Genomic DNA, 24,317 nt, shown 5'->3' on the forward strand with positions numbered 1-24,317 from the left:
CCAGCATTTCCTCCCAAGTGCCAGTCTCTGTAACTCAGTACAGCCTATGCAGCCTATGATGCTGCTTCTATGAATGTCCCTTGGTGCAAGCACACACAGTACACACACACAACACACATACACACACACAGAGCTTCCCTGGGCCAACAGTGTAACTAAAGAAAAATGGCCCCTTCCCCCTGTGACCTGTGAAGACAGTCACTTCACCAGCAACAGAAACACTAGATTAAATCCCCTTCCCCAGATTTTTAGGGGGGAAATTTAGTTTTTCTTTTCTATTTCCCCCACCCATCGCTGGCCATCTTACACTAACACCCATTCCAACACACACACACACACACACACACACACACACACACACACACACCCTTACTTGGTCACTCAGACACCAGCAGACAGCCATTTCCCAAAGCTAAGGTAGCATTTCCTGGGCACTCTGTATATCCAGTTGGCTAATAAGAAAATTCTTCGCCCTCCAGCCCGAGCCTTGGCTAGCTCAGGGGTGGGAGGGATGGGAGACGAGCTGCTCCTTATTGTATCCACCGCGCAGCAGTAACTCTTCTCCCCCCTCGACCCCCAACCTCCTCTCCCTCCCTGGGCAGCTCCAGCCCTGTTCCCCGCCCCCTCCCCCGTCCCCTCACCACTTTCTTCCATTCTAGGGAGAGGAGGGAGCTGTTCAGGCAGCGAAGGGGAGCCCCCGTGTGTCTAGAAGGCCTCTCCCCACCCCCACCCCGTGTGAGTTTGTACTCCTTGGCATCCTTGCCTGGGTTGGGTGTTGGGGAGCTCAAATTGCAGCTACAAACTGGCTGGCAGCCAGGGGCCGTCTATTTAAAAGCGCCGGCTCAACCGGAGCCCGTAGTCTTTTTGGAAACTTCTGCCGGGGGAAAAAGAGCTAGGAAAGAGCTGCAGAGCGGTGTGGGTTTTTTCCTTTTTTTTTCCCCCCTTCTCTTTACTACCCTCCCCTCCGTTTGCACCTTTCTTCGGGCTTCACGCAGAACCTGCGAATTTCGAAAAGGTGCTAGCAGAGTGGGAGAAAAGAGGTGTTAGGGGGTTTGGTGTGTTTTTTCTTTCTTTCTTTTTTTTTTTAATCTCTTGATTTCCACATTTTCCCCCGCCTTCGCGGCTGCAGCCGCCGCCTCTTACCTGTTCCGCGGCAGCCGCGCGCCGCTGGCAGCTGAGGGTTAGAAAGGAGCAGGGTGTACTTTGAGATTTTAAACAAAAATTTTGAAGAAGAAATCTATTTTTCTCCCGCTCCCCCCAACCCCAACCGCCTCTCCTCCACAGCCTCCGAGCTCTTTTTTCCGGTGGCTGTTTGGGGGTGAACCATTTTTGGCTCCCCCGCCGCAATTCTGACCAGGTCAGACTCGTGGAGAGGGGGATTTGTTTCTCCAGCCTCCGATTCCTCTGCGTGCACCTGGCGCTGCTCCCTTTCCCCCTACCTGTTGCAAGTCTGTAATCTTTGCAATTGAGACTTGCTTGCAGGCACTCCAGCCCTCCATCGCTCCCCGCATTTTGCAATTGTCCGGGGGAGGGCACCTGCTCTACCTGCCAGAAATTTTTTTCAAAAAAGAACAACATTGCTCCGCGCGCCCTCCTGGCCCCTTTCTCCCAGCACTCTCGCGCTCCTGCCCCGCCCCAGGTAAAGGGGGAGACTCGGAGAAGATGGTGCTCACCGCGCTCCTCCTGCTTCTGGCCGCCTGTGCGGGACCGGCCCAGGGTCTGGGCTCCTTCGTGCACTGCGAGCCCTGCGACGAGAAAGCCCTCTCCATGTGCCCCCCCAGCCCCTTGGGCTGCGAGCTGGTCAAGGAGCCGGGCTGCGGCTGCTGCATGACCTGCGCCCTGGCCGAGGGGCAGTCGTGCGGCGTCTACACTGAGCGCTGCGCCCAGGGGCTGCGTTGCCTCCCCCGGCAGGACGAGGAGAAGCCGCTGCACGCCCTGCTGCACGGCCGCGGGGTTTGCCTGAACGAAAAGAGCTACCGCGAGCAAGCCAAGATCGGTGAGCGCGCTCCGTGTGCCAGGCAGCTACACGGCGCACGGGCGGGGGGGGCGGGGGGGGCACGGGACAGGCTGGCCCCGCGCGCTCTGCCCAGCAAGTGGCTTAGAGCCGGGGTGCTGGCCGGGAGGAGGGCGGGGAGGGTCCCTGCGCTTCGGAATCGGAGCCCCAGCCGATCCTGCCACCGCAGGGGTCGGTCTAGCCGAGGCTCTCCGGGTTTTCGCTCCTTCTCCTCGTCCCTACCCCCATCTTCTTCACCCCACCCCTCCCCCCTCGACTAAACGGTGACTCTGAGCTCCTATTTCTTCTCTAGATGCAAGTCCTCAGGTACTCAATCTCCAGTCCGAAAGTGTGCATCTTACGTGATCAACTCCCTCTCCACCACCCCCATGTACCCAATATGTTGTGGGGTTTGTTTTGTTTTTTTCTAAACTTGAAAAAAAATGCCTTTTGTTAAAATATTGCTTCAACTGGGGACCTGGAGAGAGAGGCGTTACCGGTTTTCGGTGCTAATTCTACCTTTGTCCCTCCCAGCCCCCTGCCCCCCTACCAGTCCCTCCTTGACGTTTCTATTCTCCTACCCCGCCCCCCTACACACGGGCGCACACGCACACTCACGTGCACACATAACACACGCACGCACGCACGCACCCTTGGTAGCTCTTGCCTTTGGGGCGGGGGCTTTGACGCCCCCCACCCCCACGTGCACACTCACTGCTCTTGACTGGATAGGATTGACTGGTCGTCTGTAAAACATACTGAAATCAAAATTCCTCTTTTTCCTCCCAGGAACGGAAAGGTGACTTTGGGCAAGCTCAGAGGCGGCGGGGAGGTGGAACAAGTCGGGGGTGGGGGGAGTGAAGGAAAGGAATAGGAGAGGTGGGCTTGATGTTCCAGGGCTGGGTGTTCCTGAATCGAACTCCTTTCCCCTGCTCCTATTCAGATTTTACCTAGGAAGAAAGGTAGATATAGGGCTGGGAAACGAGAAGAGATGTGAAATTCAGACACCGCCGCTTTCCAGCCAGTGCTAATCCCCCACCCTGTCGCGTCGCCCCTCGAGCTCTCAAGCCAGATCACAAGTGGGTGTGGTGTAAATGGAAGAGGGGCCCTGGAAACGCAGAATGCAAAATCAAGGGGGCGGAGACGGAAAAGCTACGCACCAGGCACCTCCCCTTCACCTCCAAGTAGCCCCGCCCCCGGGTTGCCCCGCCCCCAAATTCTCAGTGCTGGGGTTTATAAGGTTGACAGAGCTGCTTGTTCAATTGAAACAGTTCGACTTCCTCTTGGAAAGTTACTTGATCTTAATTTTTTTTTTTAAGTTTAATGAACTATACACAAAAGTCTGGGTTCTGAGCATTGGTCCTCTCCCAAAGGGGTTAAGACTTGGCTAAATTGTGTTTATTCTGTACGGTATTTTCTTACTGGGACAATGCCTTTCCCTCCTATCTCCGTCCATTGCGAGCACCCCAACATGAGTTGTCTTAACTGCAAACTACAGACACTCACGTAGGAAAGGAGTGCGTCTGCGGATGAGAAGAGAGGCACGAGAGCTTTCCTGGGCCCGACGTGGATTCCCGCAAACCCTGCAGGTTTTGTCTGTGCAGCTTTGCCGGAGGTAGCGTTCCTCCAGTTTACGGCCAGCAAAAAAGGGAGAGAGGGCAATGTGCAGGCCCCGGCGGCCCCCGGGGACGGTTGGTGAAGTTATTTTTATTAAGAGCCAATTTTAAAAGGCCGTCCCGCCCCCCCTTCATCTTGTGAGATGTGGTGTGGAAAAGCTTGGCCCCGGCACCGAGGCGGGGAAAGGCATGAATCGATTTCCTGGCTTGGGAGCGAGAGCTCTGGGTAACAATCCGGTCACAGCGCAAGTATGCAAGGTATCGCTTGGCCGCATTCTGGCCCGTTTTATTTGCCCAGCCGTGTGGTTGGTGTGATGCGGTTGGTGTGGAGGGTGAGTGCGCGTAATTGCTGGGAGAGCAAACTGGCGCATCCAACTTTCCAGTTCAATCCCAACCGCTCCCCTCCCCCAGCACACACACAAGGGCTTTTGTCCCAAGCAAGATGAGATGCCCTTCAGACTTCTCTGCAGCCCCTTCCTCAGTGCCTTGAAGCACGGAGCGGCCTCCCTCCCCTCCCCCCACCCCATCCCAACCCCTCTGGACTCCACCGCGCCTAAAGCAGGTGCCTGATCCGCTCCGGTTGCTGGATGGCTGCCCTTGACCCGTAGCTGGAACTGACGCCTTCCTCCCCGAACAGATGGGATGGGAGTGGGCTCTCCTGGCTGGAGTTTTTCAGCTTGGGTGGGTCTCCCAAAAGTTGGAGACGGCGCAGCGACAGTACTTAAAGAGAGGAAAACGAACAGAGAAGAGGGAGGAGAGTGTCGGCTCCTTTGACCAAAATTGCTGCCCCCCGACATCTCACAGCCACGCCTCTCTACCAGTATCGAGCAGTGTGAACTGGGATTTGCCCCTTCCGATGCAGATTTAGAGACAGACATAGATGATGTATGTATGTATACACATAAGTATGTATAACCAAAAATATGTGTATAGAGAGATAGATGTAGGTTTTTTTCAACAACAAAAAAAGCGCATTTCTAGAATCAGAAATGGGGAGCAAAGGAGAGGGAGATGGCTGGCCTCCAAAGCTTGTGGGAGGAAGAGAGCAGGGCCGGCAGGGACTGGTGTTTTGCTAGGCGCGTTGCTGAGCAACGGGAGAGGGAGTCTGCCTTCGAGCTGGGTCCTGGGAGCGCTCAGGCGCTGCATTTTATTTTGGCCAGTTCAGGGGCAGAGATAGATATAGAAACAGGGGGCAGTGTGTACGAGGGCTGGAGCTGTTTATTGGACCAAGCTCAATAAATATGGGTGAGCTGGGTCGAGTCCGGGGAAGAACCGAACTTTGCTCTGGCATTCTTTGGAGAAGGAGCCTTGTGGCTTTACTGGCCCGCATGCTTTACCCGGGTCTGGAAGATCTCTCTTGAGCTTGTGAGACATTTAAGTTTGGGTTACAGGGAGAAATGGGTGCTGGGTTTCTGTCATTGAGAAATAAGAGAGAGGGGAAGAGCAGAAAATATGCTTCTCGGAAAGAAAGAAAAATTACCTAAATAAAAATGCATTCAGCCTTTGCCTCTTTGAGGGGTTTGGCCCTCCATCACCCTGGCTTCCATTCCCAGCCTAGTCCAAATGCCCTGTTGAAGTCAAGTTCCAGGGTTAGGTTTACTGGCCAAATTTGTGTCTGGATTGAACAAGATCATGGAAAACTGAAGGAGCCAGATTCCTTTCCCACCCGTATCCCCTCCCTTTGAAACAAGTCTTTGAGAGGCTGGCTGTGCCCTGAGCCAACCAAAATGGGAACTGGGAAGACAAGAAGAGGGCGCTGTTAACTTGACTTTTCCTGCCTCCCCGCTCCTCTCCCTTGCTCCTCTTTCTGCTGTGTCAGCTCAGACTGGAAGAGCAAGCACAGTTGGCCACAGTGAGAGTTCATTTTCTTTCCACTTCTTTTTCTCCCCCCTACTTTCTTATCCCTCCCTCCCATCCCACCCCCTTCTCCATCCCCCAGCTTCAAGACACCCCCAGGGGGCTTGGCTTTTCAATTAGAGCAGCTGTGCTAGTCCTGGGGCTCAGGGTTGGATCTGAGCAGGCAGGTGGGCTTGCAGCTGCAGAGGGAGGATGGGGCTGACCTAGGAGCCAGGGGTCACCAAAAGGTTACAACAAAGAGCATGGGAGCAGGAATCCCCACAGAAACCTCGGTCCCCTTAAGGTGGGGGAGGAGGGAGGAGCTAGCAAGAAAGGAAGGTAATTTTTGTCTAAAGCTTTAACTTTGTACTTGAGCAGTGTATTTAAAACTCCGTGTTATTTAATATATGGAAAATAAAATTTTGGAGAAGGGACCACCACACTCCAGGCCCACTGCCTCCAGAAACTGGAAGAAGATCGTAAACAGATCAGGTACCTATGAGGTCCCATGGGAAGCGGAAGTGAAAAACAGAGAATGGCTGCCATGACATGGACGTTATCTTGTGGGGTTTTGTTTGCATGTCTGTTTTGCATTTTTACTATGGTAGGTCCAGAAGTTACCATCCCCAGAGACCATCCTTCACTTGTAACCTGGAAATATGTTTTCCAAACAGTAAGATTTATTACATATCTGCAAAAGTAAATAAGCAAACAAACAAAAGCAGATCTGAGCTTCCACTCCCCTCTCCCTCTATCCTCAGAACTCCCGTTTCTTATTTCCAGCTCCAGTTCTTTCCGTGATTTCTGTTATGATGTCTTTTTCTTCTTCTTTAATATAAATCCAAAGAAGTGACTGGGAATCTGTATCAGAGGTGAAGTAGCCTTTTCTGCCTGGCCACTCAGCTTAGCTAGGTTCAAGTGTCTCTCCAGGAATTGTCTGGGTATTGGCCAAAGAATGCTCCAGCTGGAAGGAACCTGCCATGATCACAGCATCTTGGCAGTCAGGCCCTCATTTTACAGATAAGGACGCTGAAGCCCAAAGTACAAGTCACGAGCTTAGAATCAGGTGCAGGTTTAGAGGCAGAGCCAGGGCTAGAACTCAGTCTTGGAATCTTGTTGAGTCTAGTCCTCCGAGTCCTAGTTCTGCTCTCCCTGGCTTTCCTGCTTAAGTCCCTGGGGCTCTGGCCTGGGCCTGGTCTAACCTGCAATGAGGCCTTTGACAAATATTACCCAATGCTGTCATCTCACAGCAGAAGGGGCAGAGGGGGCATGATGTGAAGATGAAATAAGAGCTCAGAACTGGGAGTGCTCCGTATGAGAAGAAGCAAAGTGGCCCCAAAGTGGAGAAAGCAGTACCCCTTTATTTTCAACCTTGTTCTGTTCCATCCCTTTTTCTGCTCGGTCTTGAAAGCAAGGCTGGCTTAGGCAAGTGATTTGGTGAGGGATGGGGGGGGCGGGGCCAGGAGGGTGGAAAGGGGTGTGTTCAGCCCAGACTTCGGGCCCCATGGCCCAAACCTCATTTTCTGAATGACAGGGAGCTGTCCTGATGTGTGCATGTGTGCAGGCAGGCCCTCTCTGCCCTTGGCAGAGCAGCAGGCCACAGTCTCTAAGGAGCCCTCGGCATAGAAGTGGCCAGCTTCCCGTGGTAACTAGCCTCCTCCAGCAGGAGCTTCCACAGAGCGGCGCAGCAGGATGTTGAGATCCAAGCTGGGGTGGGGAGGGGTGGAATGAGGGAGTGATTGGGGGATTTTCACACTGGAAACAGAGAGAAAACCACATGCCACAAAAGTTGATAAGGAAGGAAGAGAGAGACAGAGAGGACCGCCAGGTTTTTTAAGTCAAAGCTCTTTTAGAAGGAGAGGAGGGGAAGCCTCCAGATTATAGCTGGAAGCCTCCAGTTGACCTGAGGAGTTGTTGAGCACCATCCTCACACACCTTGGAGGCTGTGGCAGCTGCTCCCTTGGGGGATTCCCAAGAAGGAGGCAGATAAGATAACTCTCTTCCCAATGGGTTAGACCACCAAGGAAGTCCTGGAAGCGGTTCTAAAATAAATGTGCACGCTCAGTCGTGTCAGACTCTATGACCCCATAGACAGAGTAGCCTGGTGGGCTACAGTCCATGGGATTTCCCAGGCAAGAATACTGGAGTGGTTTCACATTTCCTTCTCCAGGGGATATTCCCGACCCAGGGATCGAACCTGAATCTCCTGTATCAGCAGGTGGATTTTTTTACCACTGACCCACCTGAAGCCCCTTAAAATAAATAGGTAATCCCATTTTATTTTTTCCTTCTTGGTGCGATCTTCCAGGACCAGGGATAGAACCTGTGTCTCCTGCATTGGCAGGCAGACTCTTTACCACTGAGGCACCAGGGAAGCCCCTAGGTTATCTCATTTTTGATCCCAATCCTAAACCATCAGAGACCAGCCCTTCTTTTGCCAAATCCTGAAGCAAGATCCAAATTGAATTTGCACTCAGAATCCAGCCCCATGTGACCTATTCTGACCTGCAGTGATGTTCTATGTGGGTCCTCGTCATCCTGAACTGTCTAGATTGTACCAGTAAAGCTGTACTGAGCATGCTACCCAGTCTCCGAAGTACAATATAAGCCACATACAAATGTCATTTCAAGCTTTCTAACAGCCACATTTTTAAAACAGGTAAAAAGAAATAGGTGAAATGAAATTTAATCGTATATCTTTTCAATATAGCCACAATATTGTAATTTTCATATAGATTCAAAATAAGCCATTCTAATGAGCTATTTTAATAAGTCATTCTAATGAGCCACCTGACACGAAGAACTGACTCATTTGAAAAGACCCTGATGCTGGGAAAGATTGAAGGGAGGAGGAGAAGGGGATGACAGAGGATGAGATGGTTAAGTGGCATCACCGACTCAACAGAAATGAGTTTGAGTGAACTCTGGGAGTTAGTGATGGACAGGGAGGCCTGGCGTGCTGCAGTCCATGGGGTCACAAAGAGTCAGACACAACTGAGCGACTAAACTGAACCAAACTGAATGAGCTATTTTACATTCTGTCTTTCATATTAAGTCTTCGAAATCTGAGGTGTATTTTACATTTACAGCACATCACAGTTCAAACACTGAATTTTCATTGGGAAGAGTTGATCTGTATTTTTAGGTTTCATAAAATTTACAGTTGAAAAAGTAGATTCATATATCTGAGTTGTCTCAAACATATCCATTCACAGCTTTTCCAATAACCAAAGGTATTTGTTGTCTAATTTAAATTAATTTAAATAAAATAAATCTTAAAATTCAGTCCCACTGGCCACATAAGAGGTGAAGTGAAGTGTTAGTCACTCAGTTGTGTCTGACCCTTTTTGATCCCATGGACTGTAGCCTGCCAGGCTCCCCTGTCCATGGAATTCTCCAGGCAAGAATGCTGGAGTGGATAGCCATTCCCTTCTCCAGGGGAGCTCCCCAACCCAGGGATCAAACATGGGTCTCCCACATTGCAGGCAGATTCTTTCCTGTCTGAGCTACCAGGGAAGCCCTAGTGTCAAAAGCCACATTGGCTAGTGGGCACCTAACCAGACAGGGCAGAGGCCACCAGCAAGCCCCTCCCACACCTGTGAAGGGAACCTGTCTCCACTCTCTGCTCCTGCTCCAGAAGAGTCAAAAGGAAAAGAATCTGAGCTTTAATTGCCAAAAAGGACATACTCTCTTGTTTGACCCCTAGCAAGTCTCTCTTAGGAGGACCTGGCCTGGGGTCGGGGCGGGGGTTGGGGGGTCGTCCACGAAAGAGTCTAAACAATCTGCTCCCTGCCTCCCCCTTCTGGTCATGTAGGGCTTTCCAGAGAATTTGGCTAAATTGTGCTGTTCTGAATGGGCCGTGATGAGTCATCAGTGGGAGTGTGGCCAGGTCAGAGAAATGGCCCCTCACTTCCTGCCTCTCATTATCTCCCCTCACCCCATTGAAAGGCTGCTCCCCACCTCACTCCTCCATTGCCTTCTGGTTTGGGGTGTGCACTGTTGTTCACTCGTCTCTGAGTCTGCGACCCCATGGACTGTAGCATGCCAGGCTTCCCCAGGGGTGCGGATAGGGAACAGATACAGACATTTTTACTGAGCATGCTCCACCTTCCCCAAGTCTAGAGACCTGGCTGGAGATACTCATGCTGGGTGTTGTGCATAAGTATGTATTTCTCTTGTGTAAATTTATCACCAGCTGCTGCCCAGGGATCAAGAAATGTATACCAGAGTCGCGGCCCTGCAACCTAGTTCGTCCTCAGGGAGAAAAAGTGAGGAGGATCCTTTCTTTTACCTAGAGGATGTGTGAGTGGGACCCCATTCTTTCATTCTAGGGAAGGGTCACCAACCTGACACTTACCACATCCCTGCTACACTGTGAAAAGGTGGTAGGCCACCTTTTCTCTCTCCATCTTTAGGGAAGGAGACCTAGTGCCTTACTGCAGCATGAAGGAATGAGGTTACACAAGGGACGAACTCCCAGGCAGAGTTCTCTAAGTGGAAACTGGTTCTCAGAAGTACCTGGGTAAAGTTCCTCTCACTTGGGGCTGGCAACTGAGACTCCCCAGGGACGAGGGCAGAGCCATCGCTTCCCAGCAGACCTTTCTGCAGTCCAAGGCGCCTGAGACCTTGTGATCTACAAGCAGACACCTGTCAGGCACGTATCACAGCAACCAGATTTTTAGTTGATGATGGAAACAGGGGAGGTGGGAGGCAACAGAGACCTTACAAAGGCAGATACCTGTACTGAGAGTTCACGAGCACGTAACAACTCATGGGATCCTCATAACCCTATGAAGAGGGGGCTGTTGTCATCCTCCCCATAAGTCAGATGAGAAGACTAAAGCAGACAGAGGGGAGGAAGCCACTGAGAGAGGGCGAAATACACGTGCACCAGGATTTAGTGAAGCATTGTTAGCAGCCCCGTCTTCCACTCAAGAAGGGAGACTTGACAGTCAAGGGCTGGTAGTTCAACTCCTGATTCTGTGTATCTGCTTTGCTGTAAGGTGTCTTTATTTCCCTGCTCAGGATAGAGATGTTGGTTTTCCTGGCCTGAAATGGGGAGGGGGCTGTAAAGGAGCTAAGAGGGATAAGCCTATTGCTCTCAAGGTCCAGTCACTGATTCTCTGAATCTGCTCCCCACCTTTGCCATGCACCCCAAGTCAGCAAGACTCCCTTCGCATGTCTATTTGCAACTCCTCCCTACCTGCAGCTGGTTCCTTTGGATGACAGTTGTGTGGATTTCTTTTCCTCTTTCAAAGTCTTTGCTACTTCCCTATTCAGCCCATAATTCAGGTGAAGAAAGAGCCCAGAACATGCATGTCTGTTACTGACCACAAAGGAAAAGAAAACAATCTTCCAGGAAGGACTGGGGCAAGGCAGGCCCTGGTCAGGAATGTCATGGGCAGGGTTGGGGATGGCGCAGCTCCCCTAGGAGGCTTCACAGCCCTCCCTATGGTCCTTGTCCCTTTTTTTATGCAGAGACAAACACAATGTAATTGAGTCTCTTGGCATCTGCAGCTGGGAAATGGTCAGACTTCAGGAGGCTGAGACATGTCTCACATTTTTTTTCAACAGTGAGCAGCTGATCCATCATTTTCCCAGAAGCCTCATGTTATAGTAAAGAACAGGAGGCTGCAGGTTGGCTAGGAAACAGGGCAAAGTGGGGAGGAAGCACAGAGCATCCAGCCATCCCCAGGCACGGTTCAGGGCCCTCCGACGAGCTGTCCAGTGGAATTTTCTGCAGTGAAGGAAGTGTTCTTAATCATTGCTGTCCAACACGGTAGCCCCCAGCCACATGTATCTATCGAGCACTTGAAATGTGCCTCAAGCAACTGAGAAGCTGAATTTGTAATCTGATTTCATATTTATTCTTTTCAACAGACACATGTGGCTGCTAGTTATCGTACTCAACAGCACTGCCTTAGATCAAAGAAGCCCAGTAAATGTAGGGGACCCTACTTCTTCCCACTCCTGAGGCCCAACTCTCTGACCCTGGTTCCCTCTGTAGCAAATTCCTGTGTTTAAAGGCAGGTCTGTGGGTGACATGACCCCCCCCCCCCCCACCCAGGGCATCCACTTAGCTCCAACATGCCGCAGCTAGCCTTGAAGAACTGCTGCTAGACCTGCACTTTGTCCCATGAGCCAATTCACGCATCTCTCCATTTCAAGCTGGAGAGATCAAGATAAATGACAAAGTTCTGCCCTTAAGACGTTGACTGTCTGAATTCCACAGAGGGAGCTAGAATGAGAGCCGGTGAAAACCCAGCTCCCCTTTTCATTCCTGGCAGAGAAATTCTGGGTGAATCCCTCTTGCCTTCTGGCAGGAAAAAGAGACTCTTCCTCTCCCAGGTCCAGGTGGCCTGGCAAAGCCCTACATCCTTCCTGCACTGCAAGTTCCAAGTACGCCGCAGCTTCTTCAATTTCCGAAAGCAAAGTCACAATATCTGATCCACCCGTTTTTCTCTAGTTTTGACTATTAAGTCAAGATAGCGTGGGAAACAACCACCAGGCTGGGCCCAGGCTGTTAATGGTGCCAGGGTAGGACTAAGAGCCCCAGGGTAGAAAGTTCGATGGTAGTTTCAATCATAGCAGCAGGTCTCTGTAGTGGACTTGGGGAGGGAAGATGCATTGGCACTTGTGCTGTCAGGAAAAGTGCCCCCTCCCCCAACTGGGGATGCATCTGAGTTTGCAGCGCTGGGCCTGCACCCAGACACCCTCAACATTCACTGGGGAAATTCTCTGGTGGCCCAGTGGTTAGGACTTAGCATTTTTACTGCCAGGGCCTGTGTTCAATCCCTGGTTGGGCAACCAAGACTCCACAAGCCGCACAGCCAAAAAAAAAAAAAAGTTCACTGGGACATGAAGCTGACACAGTCCTCAAGCAGCTTTTCATGTTGCCAAGGGTGGTGCCTCAGTGGATGTTGTATCAGTATGAATGGGCAGCATCTTAGGAATGAAGCAGAAACTGAGTTGGCTGCCCTAACACAGCAGGGCTGGGACCATCAGAGAGCCAGCTAGGGGCAGAACAGCAGAGAATCAGAACTCAGCCTAAAGATAACTATCAGGACGCTGCGAGAGCCCTTGCTTTCTTAAGACACTGAATTAAAGGGTCCTGCCTTCACAGCTTCCCAGAGAAGGGGACAACAGTGAACGCCTCTGCAGAATCCTTTCAAAAGGACTGCTGGAGATAGGAAGGGAGGTCCTAGATCTGCTTCCTTTCTTTCCCTCGTCATTGTTGACTAGAGAAACAGCCGGGGTTTCCACACTGAGGGCCTTGTCCCCTCCCCGCCATCCCTGGCCTCACGTAGGTCCTTCCCAGTCTATGCACGTCCGTCTTCCCGACTCTAAATGCATGCTGAGAGGGGAAGGCTGGGGTGGTGGTCAGAGAAGTAAGAGAAGGAGACCACAAAAAGTTCCAGATTTTAAAACCGCTTACAATTCCTACAAGGCAGCCTGTTCTGCAGCCATCAGTCTCCTCTGCCACCTACTGGCCATATGCAGGTTCTGACCTGCCAGTCGACAGTTCCAGAACCTCCTGCATTGTTAAGTACCTGAGCGATTGCTATTCATGTGCAGCGCAACTTCACCAGGAAGTCCTAAATCCTTTTGCAACCCTGACCCATTTTCTTTTGATGAAACAGCTCAGGAGCTGCCAGTCTACTTATGCCTTCTTGAGTTATTTAAATTTAAACCCTTCCAAAATTGCAAGCCTATTTATGACTCGGCCACAAAGCAGCTGAGTAGGACTAGCTGGCTCTGGCATCCCAGCTCCAGTCTTACTTTCCAGCCCTTTAATATTCCAGGCTCCTGCCCTGGCTCCGATCCAACTTTCTGCTGTCTCTCTGGAACCTACAGGTGACCACAAGACCCTGATTAGTATCTGATACTTGACTCTCCCATTGCCTAAGTAATAGGTCCCATGGGGTTAAGTGGCACCAAAACCTGGGAGGCACATCAAAACTTTAAGCCTGCCCTTCAGAAGCAGCCAAAGAGACTGCAAACTGGGGAGGGAACCCTGCTTGCTGAAGCTAGGGGTAGGACAGAGGGTTTGCTAAAGTATCTGGAGTTCCTTGGAGAATGGCAACCCACTTCAGTATTCTTGCCCGGAGAATCCCCATGGACAGAGGAGCCTGGTGAGCCACAGTCCCTGGGATCAAAAAGAGTCAGACATGACTGAGCGACTAACACAGAGAAGGTGCAAGAATCTGCATTTTGCTCCCCAGTATTGTCCTTGCTTAGTCTCAAGGCTAACACCTTCACAGGAAAGACTGAGTAAATTGCCCTAAGGTTTCTTGAACCATTGTGAACAGCCCATCCTCCTCCCAGGAAAGGTGACTCCAGGTTAAGGGCAGCCCACAGCACTTCTTGAAGATCCTAAAATATGAAGAGTCTTGAGGAGAGCTGCCAATGGCGGGCTGGGGGGCATTAACCAATGTACTTGCACGACCACCAAAGCCAGAGCCAGAAGCTCCATAAGAGAAGGTGCAATGGCATGTGGAGGATGTCACCCTCTGACCAAGGTGGCCCGAGGACAATGAGTGGGACCCTCACCCCAGAAGTCTTTAAGAACTTGAAAGCGCACCACTGGGATGGAAGCATGTACTTGTGGCCCAGGGGCAAGCTCACCCTTCTTCCGCGCTCTGGTCAGCACCCGGCCGTCTGGCCCTACTTCCCCTCCCTTCATCTGGTTACAATCCTGACTGGGGAAAGGGGTGGCCGTGCACCCCCACGATGCTCCCAACCTTTCAAGGCAACCACCTCTTGCCGTCTCCCCTACCGCACCGCTCGGGTGACAGTCAGAATGCTTGGTGATGTCCAGGGAGGCTGAGTGACGTCTCGGGTCACTCAGGAAGATGGGACCAGGCCATGGTCAGCGTTTCTTCTCCTCACCTACTTCTTCCAGATCAGAGCCTCAGATTTGGCCCTGAGTTACTAGATAACAGAGCCCTAATCTTTCACGTTGTACGGAGTCCCCCGGATCAGCTTGTTCCACCCTGCCTCCTACCCCCATCGCAGCTCATCCCACAACCAGGAAAAGCTGGTTTATGCCCCAACCTCACTCTGCCCGCTAACCCCCAGAGGGCTCCATTCTACAGACCCAGTGCATCGCCGTCTTGGTTCACCGTCCCAGTGGGTTTTGCTAAAGTAGAGGCAGAGCCCAGGGCAGGACATGGTGGGAGGAGGGAGGGAAAGGCAGAAGGGGACAGAGATCCCGGTGCTGGGTTCTCCTCGGGGAGAGCCTGCCCGCTCTTTTGCCGTGTGCCTCCTCCCACCTTCTCCAGAAACTACTTCCCTTCCTCTGCTGTGGATAAATACCCAGATCAGCTAACCACCCAGAACACTGCACACCTCTGGAGGCTTCTTTAGGGTGGGGAGCTTCCCTGAAGGGGCTTAAACACTGGACACCCATTCGATTAAATCCGACAAATCCTGAGCCAAGAGACAAACGGGTACTCGGGTGCTTTCTGCCACCTGCCATCCTGACCAGGTGAGGCCAGGTGTCCAAATGCCTCCCTCAACACACACCTGGAACTTCCCCTGGGCTGAGAACTCCTGCCCTGGGGATATGTCCTCTCACCAAACTGCTCCCTCTCCACACCTCTTCTCACCTCCTGGGGAGCCCAGTGAGAGGAGGATTTCCCTTCATCCCTGGTGGCTCAAATGGTAAAAAAACCTGCTTATAATGCAGGAGACTGGGGTTCCATCCCTGGGTCAGGAAGATCCCCTGGAGAAGGGAATGGCTGCCCACTCCAGTATCTTTGCCTGGAGAATCCCATGGACAGAGACGCCTGGCGGGCTACAGTCCATGGGGTCACGAAGAGTAACTAACACTTTCACTTTCCAGGGCCACCCCAAAGCCCTATTTTCTTTTTCCAGAATTGAAAAAGAAAAGAAAGCAGAGAAGTCAGGGCTCCCTGCCCCTGCCCATCCTGCCCTGAACCTGCTCTAGCCCTGGGCATCCTGGCCATGCCCTGCCCACCTGGGAAGAGCAATCCGGGTCTGGTGGGGTCAGAGATCTGAGAGGAGGGACCCAGGGGACGGTGCCTGTGAGAGGAGAATTTCATGGAAATCTGTGGACAAAGAAAAGGCCAAAGGCTGGGGGGTGGGGGTTGGAATTAAAAGATCGACAAATAAATGAACAAAGTCCTAGTTCTTTAAAGGTCATAAGTCAGCTAAGTATAGACTGTCACCAAGTCACTGCTATATATAACCACTCCAGCCCCAGCCAGCTGTCTGCCGCTCTTGGCCAGGAGCTAGTATGTCCCAGGGCACAGAGCACAGAGCCAGCTCTGAGCAGGGAGCAGAGCCTCAGGCTGCCATGCCCCCACCCCCACCCACCTGCACTGATCGCCTCCGGATCCCACATTTCTGGCTCTCGGGTCCCTTCTTCCTGTTCCTCCTATGATGTCCCCAGGGCCCTCCTGCCCTCGGTTCCCCAAATGCAGATGTATCTCAACTCCAGCAGTTCCAAAAGCAGGAAGATCTCACTAGACGATGGACTTGGCCTCTTGTCCATGCCCTGGCAATCCCTTTTCTTCCAACAGCCTCGACCTCTAGATGGTGTTCTTACACCTCAGCCCCACCTCCAGCCACTTCCCCATCTATTTAGCCAGGTCGCCCCACCACCACCACCAGACAGGGCCTTCCCTGGTGGCTCAGGTGGCAAAGAATCTGCCCACAATGCAAGACACTTGGGTTCAGTCCCTAGGTTGGAAAGATCCCCTGGAGAAGGGAATGGCTGCACACTCCAGTATTCTTGTCTGGAGAATTCCACGAACAGAGGAACCTGGCAGGTTACAATCCCTGGGGCCACAAGAGTCGGACAGGACTGGGCGACTAACACTTCCATTTCCACTTCCTAGCAAACTAGTCCCTTCCTAGCAGACTGTCCTCTTCCTCCTGTGTCACTTCCCTCCTGGTATCAGCTTGACTTTTCCAGCACTGTCCTACTCCACAAAGTCACCCTTGGTTTGCTCTACTGGACTTCCCACCACTCACAGGCGTGTTGGCTCGTGTCCTGATTCTCATTCCCCTTTCCCCAGTTTGGGCAGCCCCACGGGGATACAGAGAGCCTGTCTCCTCGCTCCAAAGCTTGGAGGTCTGGGCTCTGCTCAGTTGGCTCTCAGCTGGCAGAGGCTAATCCTCCATCCGCTTCTCCCCGCAGAGAGAGACTCCCGTGAGCATGAGGAGCCCACCACCTCCGAGATGGCAGAGGAGACCTACTCGCCCAAGATTTTCCGGCCCAAGCACACCCGCATCTCCGAGCTGAAGGCTGAGGCTGTGAAGAAGGACCGCAGAAAGAAGCTGACCCAGTCCAAGTTCGTGGGGGGAGCTGAGAACACCGCCCATCCCCGGGTCATCTCGGCACCCGATATGAGACAGGAATCCGAGCAGGTGAGGCTCTATATCCTCACCCTCAGTCTCTGCCTCCTGCAGCTTCTAACCTGGCCCCCAGCTATCTAAATGAGCACGTGTGGTAACACTGTATACACCCAGGGGTCCTGGCAGGGGAGGCAGAGGAAGACTCTGGGTAGCACCTAATCTCGACAAAAGGTGGTGACTTCCGTGCAGACCCTTGACCCACACACCTCCGCCACTGCATTCTGCACATCTAGGTGACTCCCTGGGGTCTGGCCACACCTCTCACGCCTCCGATCCGCACACAGGGTCCCTGCCGCAGGCACATGGAGGCTTCCCTGCAGGAGCTCAAAGCCAGCCCGCGCATGGTACCCCGTGCCGTGTACCTCCCCAACTGTGACCGCAAAGGGTTCTACAAGAGAAAGCAGGTACGTGAAGCTCTTTCCCTACAAGAGAAACCAGGTACGTCCAGTGCCCCCAGCTCCACTTACTGAAGAGACTACACCTGAAACTAACACAGCATTGTAGATCAACTCGACCCCAGTAAAACTTGAAAAAAGGAAGAACGAAAGCCGCCTTGCCCCATCCCATATCCCATGTTAAGGGCATGCATGCTAAGTTGATTCAGTCGTGTCCCACTCTATGTGACCCTATGGACTGTAGCCTGCCAGGGTCCTCAGTCCATGGGAATCTCCAGGCAAGAATACTGGAGTGGGTTGCCATGCCATCCTCCATGATGGAACCTGAGTCTCTTAGGTCTCCTCATCTAAGTTCCCTGGTGGTGTAGGGGTAAAGAATCCACCTTCCACTGAAGGAAACACGCATTCGATCCCTGGGTCAGGAAGATCCCCTAAAGACAAAAATGGCATCCCACTCCTTCACCACTAACGCCACCAAATCTCCACCTCTAAATGCCTGGATTTCTGTCATTAACAACACTGTGTCCCCAAACACCAGTATCCTTGCTCCCACCACAATCATGACTGACCCCATTCCCGCTTACACTGTAATCTACTCATGTTTTAATGATTCACCATAGGTACATAAGTTCATCTAAAAGGAAACTTTCTGTCACTGTGTCACAGCCCATGCTGTCTGTGTTATTTTCTGATACACTTACATAAATATATGGGGCTTCCCAGGTGGTGCTAGTGGCAAAGATCCCCCCTGCCAATACAGGAGACGCAAGAGACACGGGTTGGATCCTCGGGTCAGGAAGATCCCCTGGAGGAGAGTATGGCAACCCACTACAGTATTCTTGCCTGGGAAATTCCATGAACAGTGTAGCTTTATGGGTTACAGTCCATGGGGTCACAAAGAGTCGGACATGACTTAGTGACTAAACAACAACACCTAAGTTAGGGCTCAAGAGCCAGACAGCTTTGGGTGAATCCTTGGGTGTCCTACTTACTAGCTGTGTCCTCTTACCCAGCCAGTTAATGTCTCTGGCTCTAGTTTCTCGTGTAAAATGGAGAATAACTGTACCTTTTGTTCTCACATGATTATGAGGAATAATGAGCTCATCTTTGTAAAGCACTTAGAACAGTATCTACAGTATAGTTAAGTGTTAAGTGGTGTCTTGTATATGGTGCAGCTATACAGTGATGCTTTTTATTATTATTACTGTCAGTTAATGGGTTTCCCTCATAGCTCAGTCGGTAAAGAATCTGCCTGCAACGCAGGAGACCTGGGTTCGATTCCTAGGTTGGGAAGATTCCCTGGTGAAGGAAATGGCAACCCACTCCAGTATTCTTGCCTGGAAAATCCAATGGATAGAGGAGCAAGAGTTGGACACGATTTGATGACTCAACCACCACCACGTTATCTAATAATTTAATTTATCATCATTGTCATCATCATGATCATGATCAGGTTATGTCACTCTCTGGAGAATACCAAGTTGGAGGTAAAAACCAACTTGTTTTGGGTGACATAAGACAAAGCTGCAAGGACAGACTGCCTAAATGAGCACCTTTCCCTGGGTTGTCCCATGCAATGTGGAAACCAGAACCCCAAGGGTTGGGTGTTAATGTTGTTCAGTTGCTAAGCGTGTCTGACTCTTTGTCTCCCCATGGACTGCAGCACGCCCGGCTCCCTGGCCTTCACCATCTCCCAGAATCTGCTCTAGTTCATGTCCATTGAGTCGGTGATATAGTCCCCTCAACTCTTTGGGGATGAGAGTCTGTCCTGGGGCGGGGAAGACAAAGGGTCAGGGAGGAGCAGAGCCTCGGGGTGCAGCCATGCTCACTGCCTGTCCCTCTCCCCACCCCAGTGCAAACCTTCCCGTGGCCGCAAGCGTGGCATCTGCTGGTGCGTGGACAAGTACGGGATGAAGCTGCCGGGCATGGAGTACGTGGACGGGGATTTTCAGTGCCACACCTTCGACAGCAGCAACGTTGAGTGACGCGTCCCCTCCCCATCCTTCCCTCACCCCATCCCACCCCCAGCCCTGACTCCAGCCAGCGCCTCCCTCCACCCCAGGACGCCACTCATTTCATCTCATGTAAGGGAAAAAAAAAATACATATATCTATCTATTTGAGGAAACTGAGGACCTCGGAATCTCTGGCAAGGTCGCAACTTTGAAAACGGCAACACAGAGGTGTGAAAAGCTAAGGAGAACCGCCCCCCTTTTAAAAGAAGGTTTTCTTTTTGAGGCAAGTTGAACGAACAAGGAGGGCAAGAGAGGAAGAGCAAGAGAAAGAGAAGGGAGGAAAGCAGACGTGTGTCAGAGAGGGGAGGATGAGTAGCCACGCGGAGGGGAAACAGAATGTGGGCCAGAAGCATCCATCTTTACGTCCAGCCCTGGCCCGAGCTGGGCAAGAGCAGGTGCGGCCCTAGGAGTGGCCTTTGATGCCACACTTGGAGTTTGCCCAGTTTGGATGGGTCACAGGGGGAGAAAGAAAAAGACAACAGGTATCATTGCCTCTCCTGGATCAATCTCCTCCTGCAGCCAGCAGCTCGCACGGCTCAAACCCTGCCCTTCCTCGCCTCCCACCTAGGCACTTGGTTGTCTCTCCCTCCCATTTACAAAGATGAAAATGCATTCCATCCTTCTCAACACAAGGCAGATTCATAGCTGAGCGACACTAGATGGTAGGTGTTCCTAAAACGGATCCATGAGTATGGAGTATGTGTGCATAGTTCACTCCCCATCCAGACTCTGAGAAATCAATCCACACCCCGACAGTGGGAAGACGTGTGCTTCCAGAGTGGCTAAAACCCAGTGCCGAATGAAGCCTGTGGTTTCAGCCCTTCATTACATCCAGTTCACAGCTAGCACAGCCTTCGTGGGGGAGGATAGGCTGAAAAAAAAGTGGGCTTGTATTTATCTACAAGGCTCCATATAGTCATATATAGGCATATAAGTCTATTCTTTCTCTTTTTTTACCCCTTTCTTCCTTCCTTTCTGTCAAAGGTTTGCATTAACTTTTCCAAGTAGTTCCTCTGGGGGCATTGAAGAGCGTCCTCATTCTGGAGAAACCAAGAAAACCCATATTCTTCTAACACAACCCATAAAACCAGTTTTGCCTGCCTCGCATGAGCAGCAGCAAACTCAGCCCTCTGTGGGACACTGTGTTGGATTTTTTTTTTTTCATGATTTCCGACGTGCACATGTGTTCATGTCCCACCAAGCCAGGTCGGGGAGCACACTCAGTAGTGCACCCACCAAGCTCCCCAGGACGTCACATTCACCGTTAGACCCTTGGGAAGTTACTGTCTCTGGACCCGATATCCAGAGAACCCAATCGGTCCCAGTTCAACCCCCTGGTCCTGCCCAGCGTTTTCATTTCATCTGGACAGAGCCTGCATTTGGAAAGCCTCCCTCAGCCTTCATGCTGGCAGAGCAGGAGAGAGACTGAAACGAGAGATGGCAAAGAGGGAGATGGAGGTGAAGAGTGCAAATACGGGGAAAACAATAGAAGTGATTGTTCAGAGTAGACGGAGAGAAGGGCAGGCGGCTGGAGAGGCAAGGGCTGACTGCCCCGTGCTAGCTTTGGAGCAAAGGAAACAGAAGAGGGCACAGAGCCGAGAGACACGTCCCTGGGTCCCCGCCTGATAAGCCCTCTGGGATTTAAGATGAAGGAGAGAGGTTTAAGAAGAGAAGAAAACAGGTTGCAAGAGAGAAGTGAGTTTAGCCCAGCCCTGTGAGCCAGAGAAGGTGAGGAACTCTCGGTGGTTCTAGACCATCGGAGTTGGACAGGAACAAGGATAAGCAGAGACCAGCCGTGGTTTGGAAGGGACAAGTCCACGAGCTCACCTGCCCGCCTCCACCCTGCAGTAAGGGACGGAGGCTGGAGAGGCTTTCAAGCTCTTGGTCCACCCTGGTCCGTTGCAGCTTCCTTCCTGGGGTGGGAGATGGCAGAAAGGCGCAGAACAAGCAGTGAATGGATGCTTTGGGGCAGCCAAGATTCTGAACCAAGAAGAAAACTCCCATCCTCCGTTGACTCCCCCTACCCCTGCAACAAATGGGCAGCCCTGAGGATGGAGGACTCTGGCCAGGAGATGGGGCTTGGACATGGCAAAGGAGACCCTCTCTCGCTGTGAACGCAGCTCACTCCACTCTTCCCCAACGACATGACACCGTGGAGACTACTCCAGCATCGAACTCGGGGACAGTGAAGAGGGGCAGCTAACGAGCAGAAACACTTTATCTGGTGGCAAGCCTGCAGCTCTGGCATTCGGTAGGGGAGTGTCCCCTGCTCCCCCGGAGTGGACAGTCAGCTGGGATGGGAGAGGCATCAATCTTCACTGGACAAAGGGCCTGATGGGGATGGCAGCCGTGAGGGCTTCCTTGACCTGCTGTGTGTCCACGTGGCCCCTGCCTGCGCCACTGTCCCCACCCCCCAACCCACACTTCAACGTCTTAGGCCAGTATCGTCAGCCTTTCCCACTTCACTCTTCTCTCCGCCCATTCTTTCTCTGGATCTTGAGCAGTCGTCTAAACTGGGATTGCCACGTGGATACTGGGGTGCCATTCCCCTTAAGAAAAGACTGAGCCAGGAATTTGCAGACCCCACCCCACCACCTCCCCCCAAGGCCTGGACCCAGTTCCTGGTTCCTGAGAGGGGGCTGTCTTTTCCTCCCGCTGTTTACTGGACTTTGAAGGGGCCTCGGCTCCTTCCACGGGCTCTTTGCAGTGGTGGGGGGTTAGAGCCTGCTTTAATGCCACCCCTGTCATCAGAGCTCACGCTGACAACCCCAAATCTGTGAGCCTCTCTCTAGTGCTTGCAGAGGGGGCGGGGAGACTCTGGTCCACTGGCCACTCCTTAGAGGATGCTGGACCTTCTGACAGAGCCCAGGGTGGGAGTCCAAGGGGAGGGAATCATTGAGGAAAGTGAGGCAGCTCTGGGCAGGGTGGTGAGCAGGCAGGTGTGGCGAGCTGCCAGCTGTGAAGTTCCAAGCAGGGACCTTCTTGACCCCAGGCTGCCTGTTGGCCACTGTCTGCTCACCCAGAGGCCTCAGGCTCCAGGTTTTCCATGGCCTCAGATCTAAACATTGGCCCATAGCGCCAACAGGAGGTCTCTTCCCATCTCCCTTTGACTCAGGCCTCACTCTAGCAGAGGAGACCTGTCTCCACCACTGCTGCCAGGTGACTGAGGGGGTCCTAGCCAGGACTGACCCCCGCCCCACCTCAACCCGGGGAAAGCAGGCAGTCTGGGACAGAAGAGACTTGGAAGTTTCTCAGACAGCCAGGCCTGGAGAGACTGGCCTGGAGACATTCAGCCCCAACTCGGAGGATGACGGGAGGCCCTGCGTGGTCCCACCTCCTGTCCCCTCACCCATTTTCCCATCACCACCTCTGTGGTCTCCATGGTAACCCAGTGGGGCCAACCTCCCCTGGGGAAGCGGGCCTGGACCACACTCTCCCACTGCCCAGTTTGTCAGCGGCCTCAGGACTACCATGTGGCCACCAAGCCCGCCCTCCACGCGGGGCAGTGCCCCACCGCCATCCGCTCAGCCCCCACAAGGGCTCCAGCTCAGATGGGAATTGCAGAGAGGAGTGGGCGAAGGAGAAGCAACGCCCCGCTCTTGGAGAAGACACAGTTGGCTTCCAAGACTGAGGAGGCTGTATTTTGAGAGGTGGTTGTACTGGGCGTTGTACTGTCTTTGTTTTTAAAACCACTAAAGTGCAAGACTTATTTTGCACTTTTCTCTACTTTTTTTAATTTTCTCTTAGGTTTTTGGTGTCTTTTTTTTAAGCATCCTTTCTTGGTTCCCTAATGGAGTATATAGTTTAGCTATTGCCACAGACTCTGGCCTCCTCTCTTTAACTTTCTTTGGATGGAGGAAAGGGGAGGTGAGGGGGAGGTCAGCCACTCTGCACCCATCCACCCCACCTCTCTGGTCCCCGGCCACCAGCCTGAGTCCCGGACCGTCCACCACCACCACCATCATCACACAGTAGCCCACATGGATAGACAGTTGTCAGACAAGATTCCTTCAGATTCCGAGTTGCCTACCGGTTTGTTTGGTTTTTTTTTTTTAGACAGCAATAATCACAGCACATATTACTGTAGTTCTTTATAGTTTGACATACATACATAGCATAGTGCTATTCTCTCCTCTTTTTTTGTTTTTGACTTTCCTGTTTTTAAATAAATGCTCATAATCTTTACTGGTGAAAAGGATGAAAACAAAAAAATTAACCAGCAAACAAAACCTGTTTGTGGAAACAAAAAAAAAAAACGAAAAAGCGGGGGAAAAAAAATAGCCTGAATGTGGAAGAGCTCGCCTCCTGTTTAGTGTTTTGTACCTAAGGAAATAAAAGAAAACAAAAAACCCCTGAGGATCTCACGTTTTATTATAAGAAGTGAAGATTGCTGTATTCTATTTATTCAACTTATAATTTATGTTACTCCTCGATCTTTGTCTTTTATCGTGACAAAGCATTTATTTAATAAAGTTATGCATCCAGTTAGTCTGCCTCAGCCTCCTCCTCGGGCCCAGGGAAGGTAGGCGAAGGGAGAGAGAGCAAGGGGAAGCAGGGACCAGTGGAGGCAGGCCCCCGGACCCGCCCTCCCTCCTGGCACTCTGGCGCCCCTTCTCTAGCTCTTCAAAACCTTTCCAGTGAGTACACACAGCACTTAAGAGGGCCAATGGTCCTGCGGGGTCAGCTGCTATTACCACTAGAACTATTACCATTATTACCGTTTAAGCTCAGCTCCTGCTGCTAAAGAAAGTCATCTCCTTATTTATTCATTGACTTCGTTGGGTGTTTATTACAGCGCGAAGGCTTTCACAAGGTTTCTCTACTGGTGGCACATGGGTTTAGTTTCCTCTGGCATATGGGATCTTAGTTTCCGGACCAGGGATCAAACCCCAGAGCCCTGCATACAAAGACAGATTTTTAACCACTGGACCGTCAGGGAAGTCCCTAAAGAAAAGTGATCTTAATTGACTCTTAAGCAAGTGATGGGTCTCTTCTCCTTAGGTAGGACTTTAAGGAAGGCATTGCTAGAATGGTCCTCGCAAGATCTTAACTCCTGGGAACCTCTGGTCTAGGTGAATCCT

The 24,317-nt window shown here is 51.9% G+C and overlaps 1 protein-coding gene across 1 annotated transcript; it reads left to right on the forward strand.

The window, feature by feature from the left end:
- The first annotated feature begins 849 nt into the window (after positions 1 to 849).
- Positions 850 to 23,724, forward strand: IGFBP5 (insulin like growth factor binding protein 5). Its single transcript, XM_055397866.2, has 4 exons — positions 850 to 1,996; positions 16,610 to 16,839; positions 17,112 to 17,231; positions 19,076 to 23,724. Exons 1-4 carry the CDS (start codon positions 1,663 to 1,665, stop codon positions 19,205 to 19,207), a joined length of 816 nt encoding a protein of 271 aa, XP_055253841.1. The 5' UTR covers positions 850 to 1,662; the 3' UTR covers positions 19,208 to 23,724.
- The last annotated feature ends 593 nt before the right edge of the window (positions 23,725 to 24,317 follow it).

Source organism: Moschus berezovskii, chromosome 2 (assembly GCF_049115385.1).
Source record: "Moschus berezovskii isolate FMDL1 chromosome 2, NW_MosBer_1.0, whole genome shotgun sequence".
NCBI lineage: Eukaryota > Metazoa > Chordata > Mammalia > Artiodactyla > Moschidae > Moschus > Moschus berezovskii.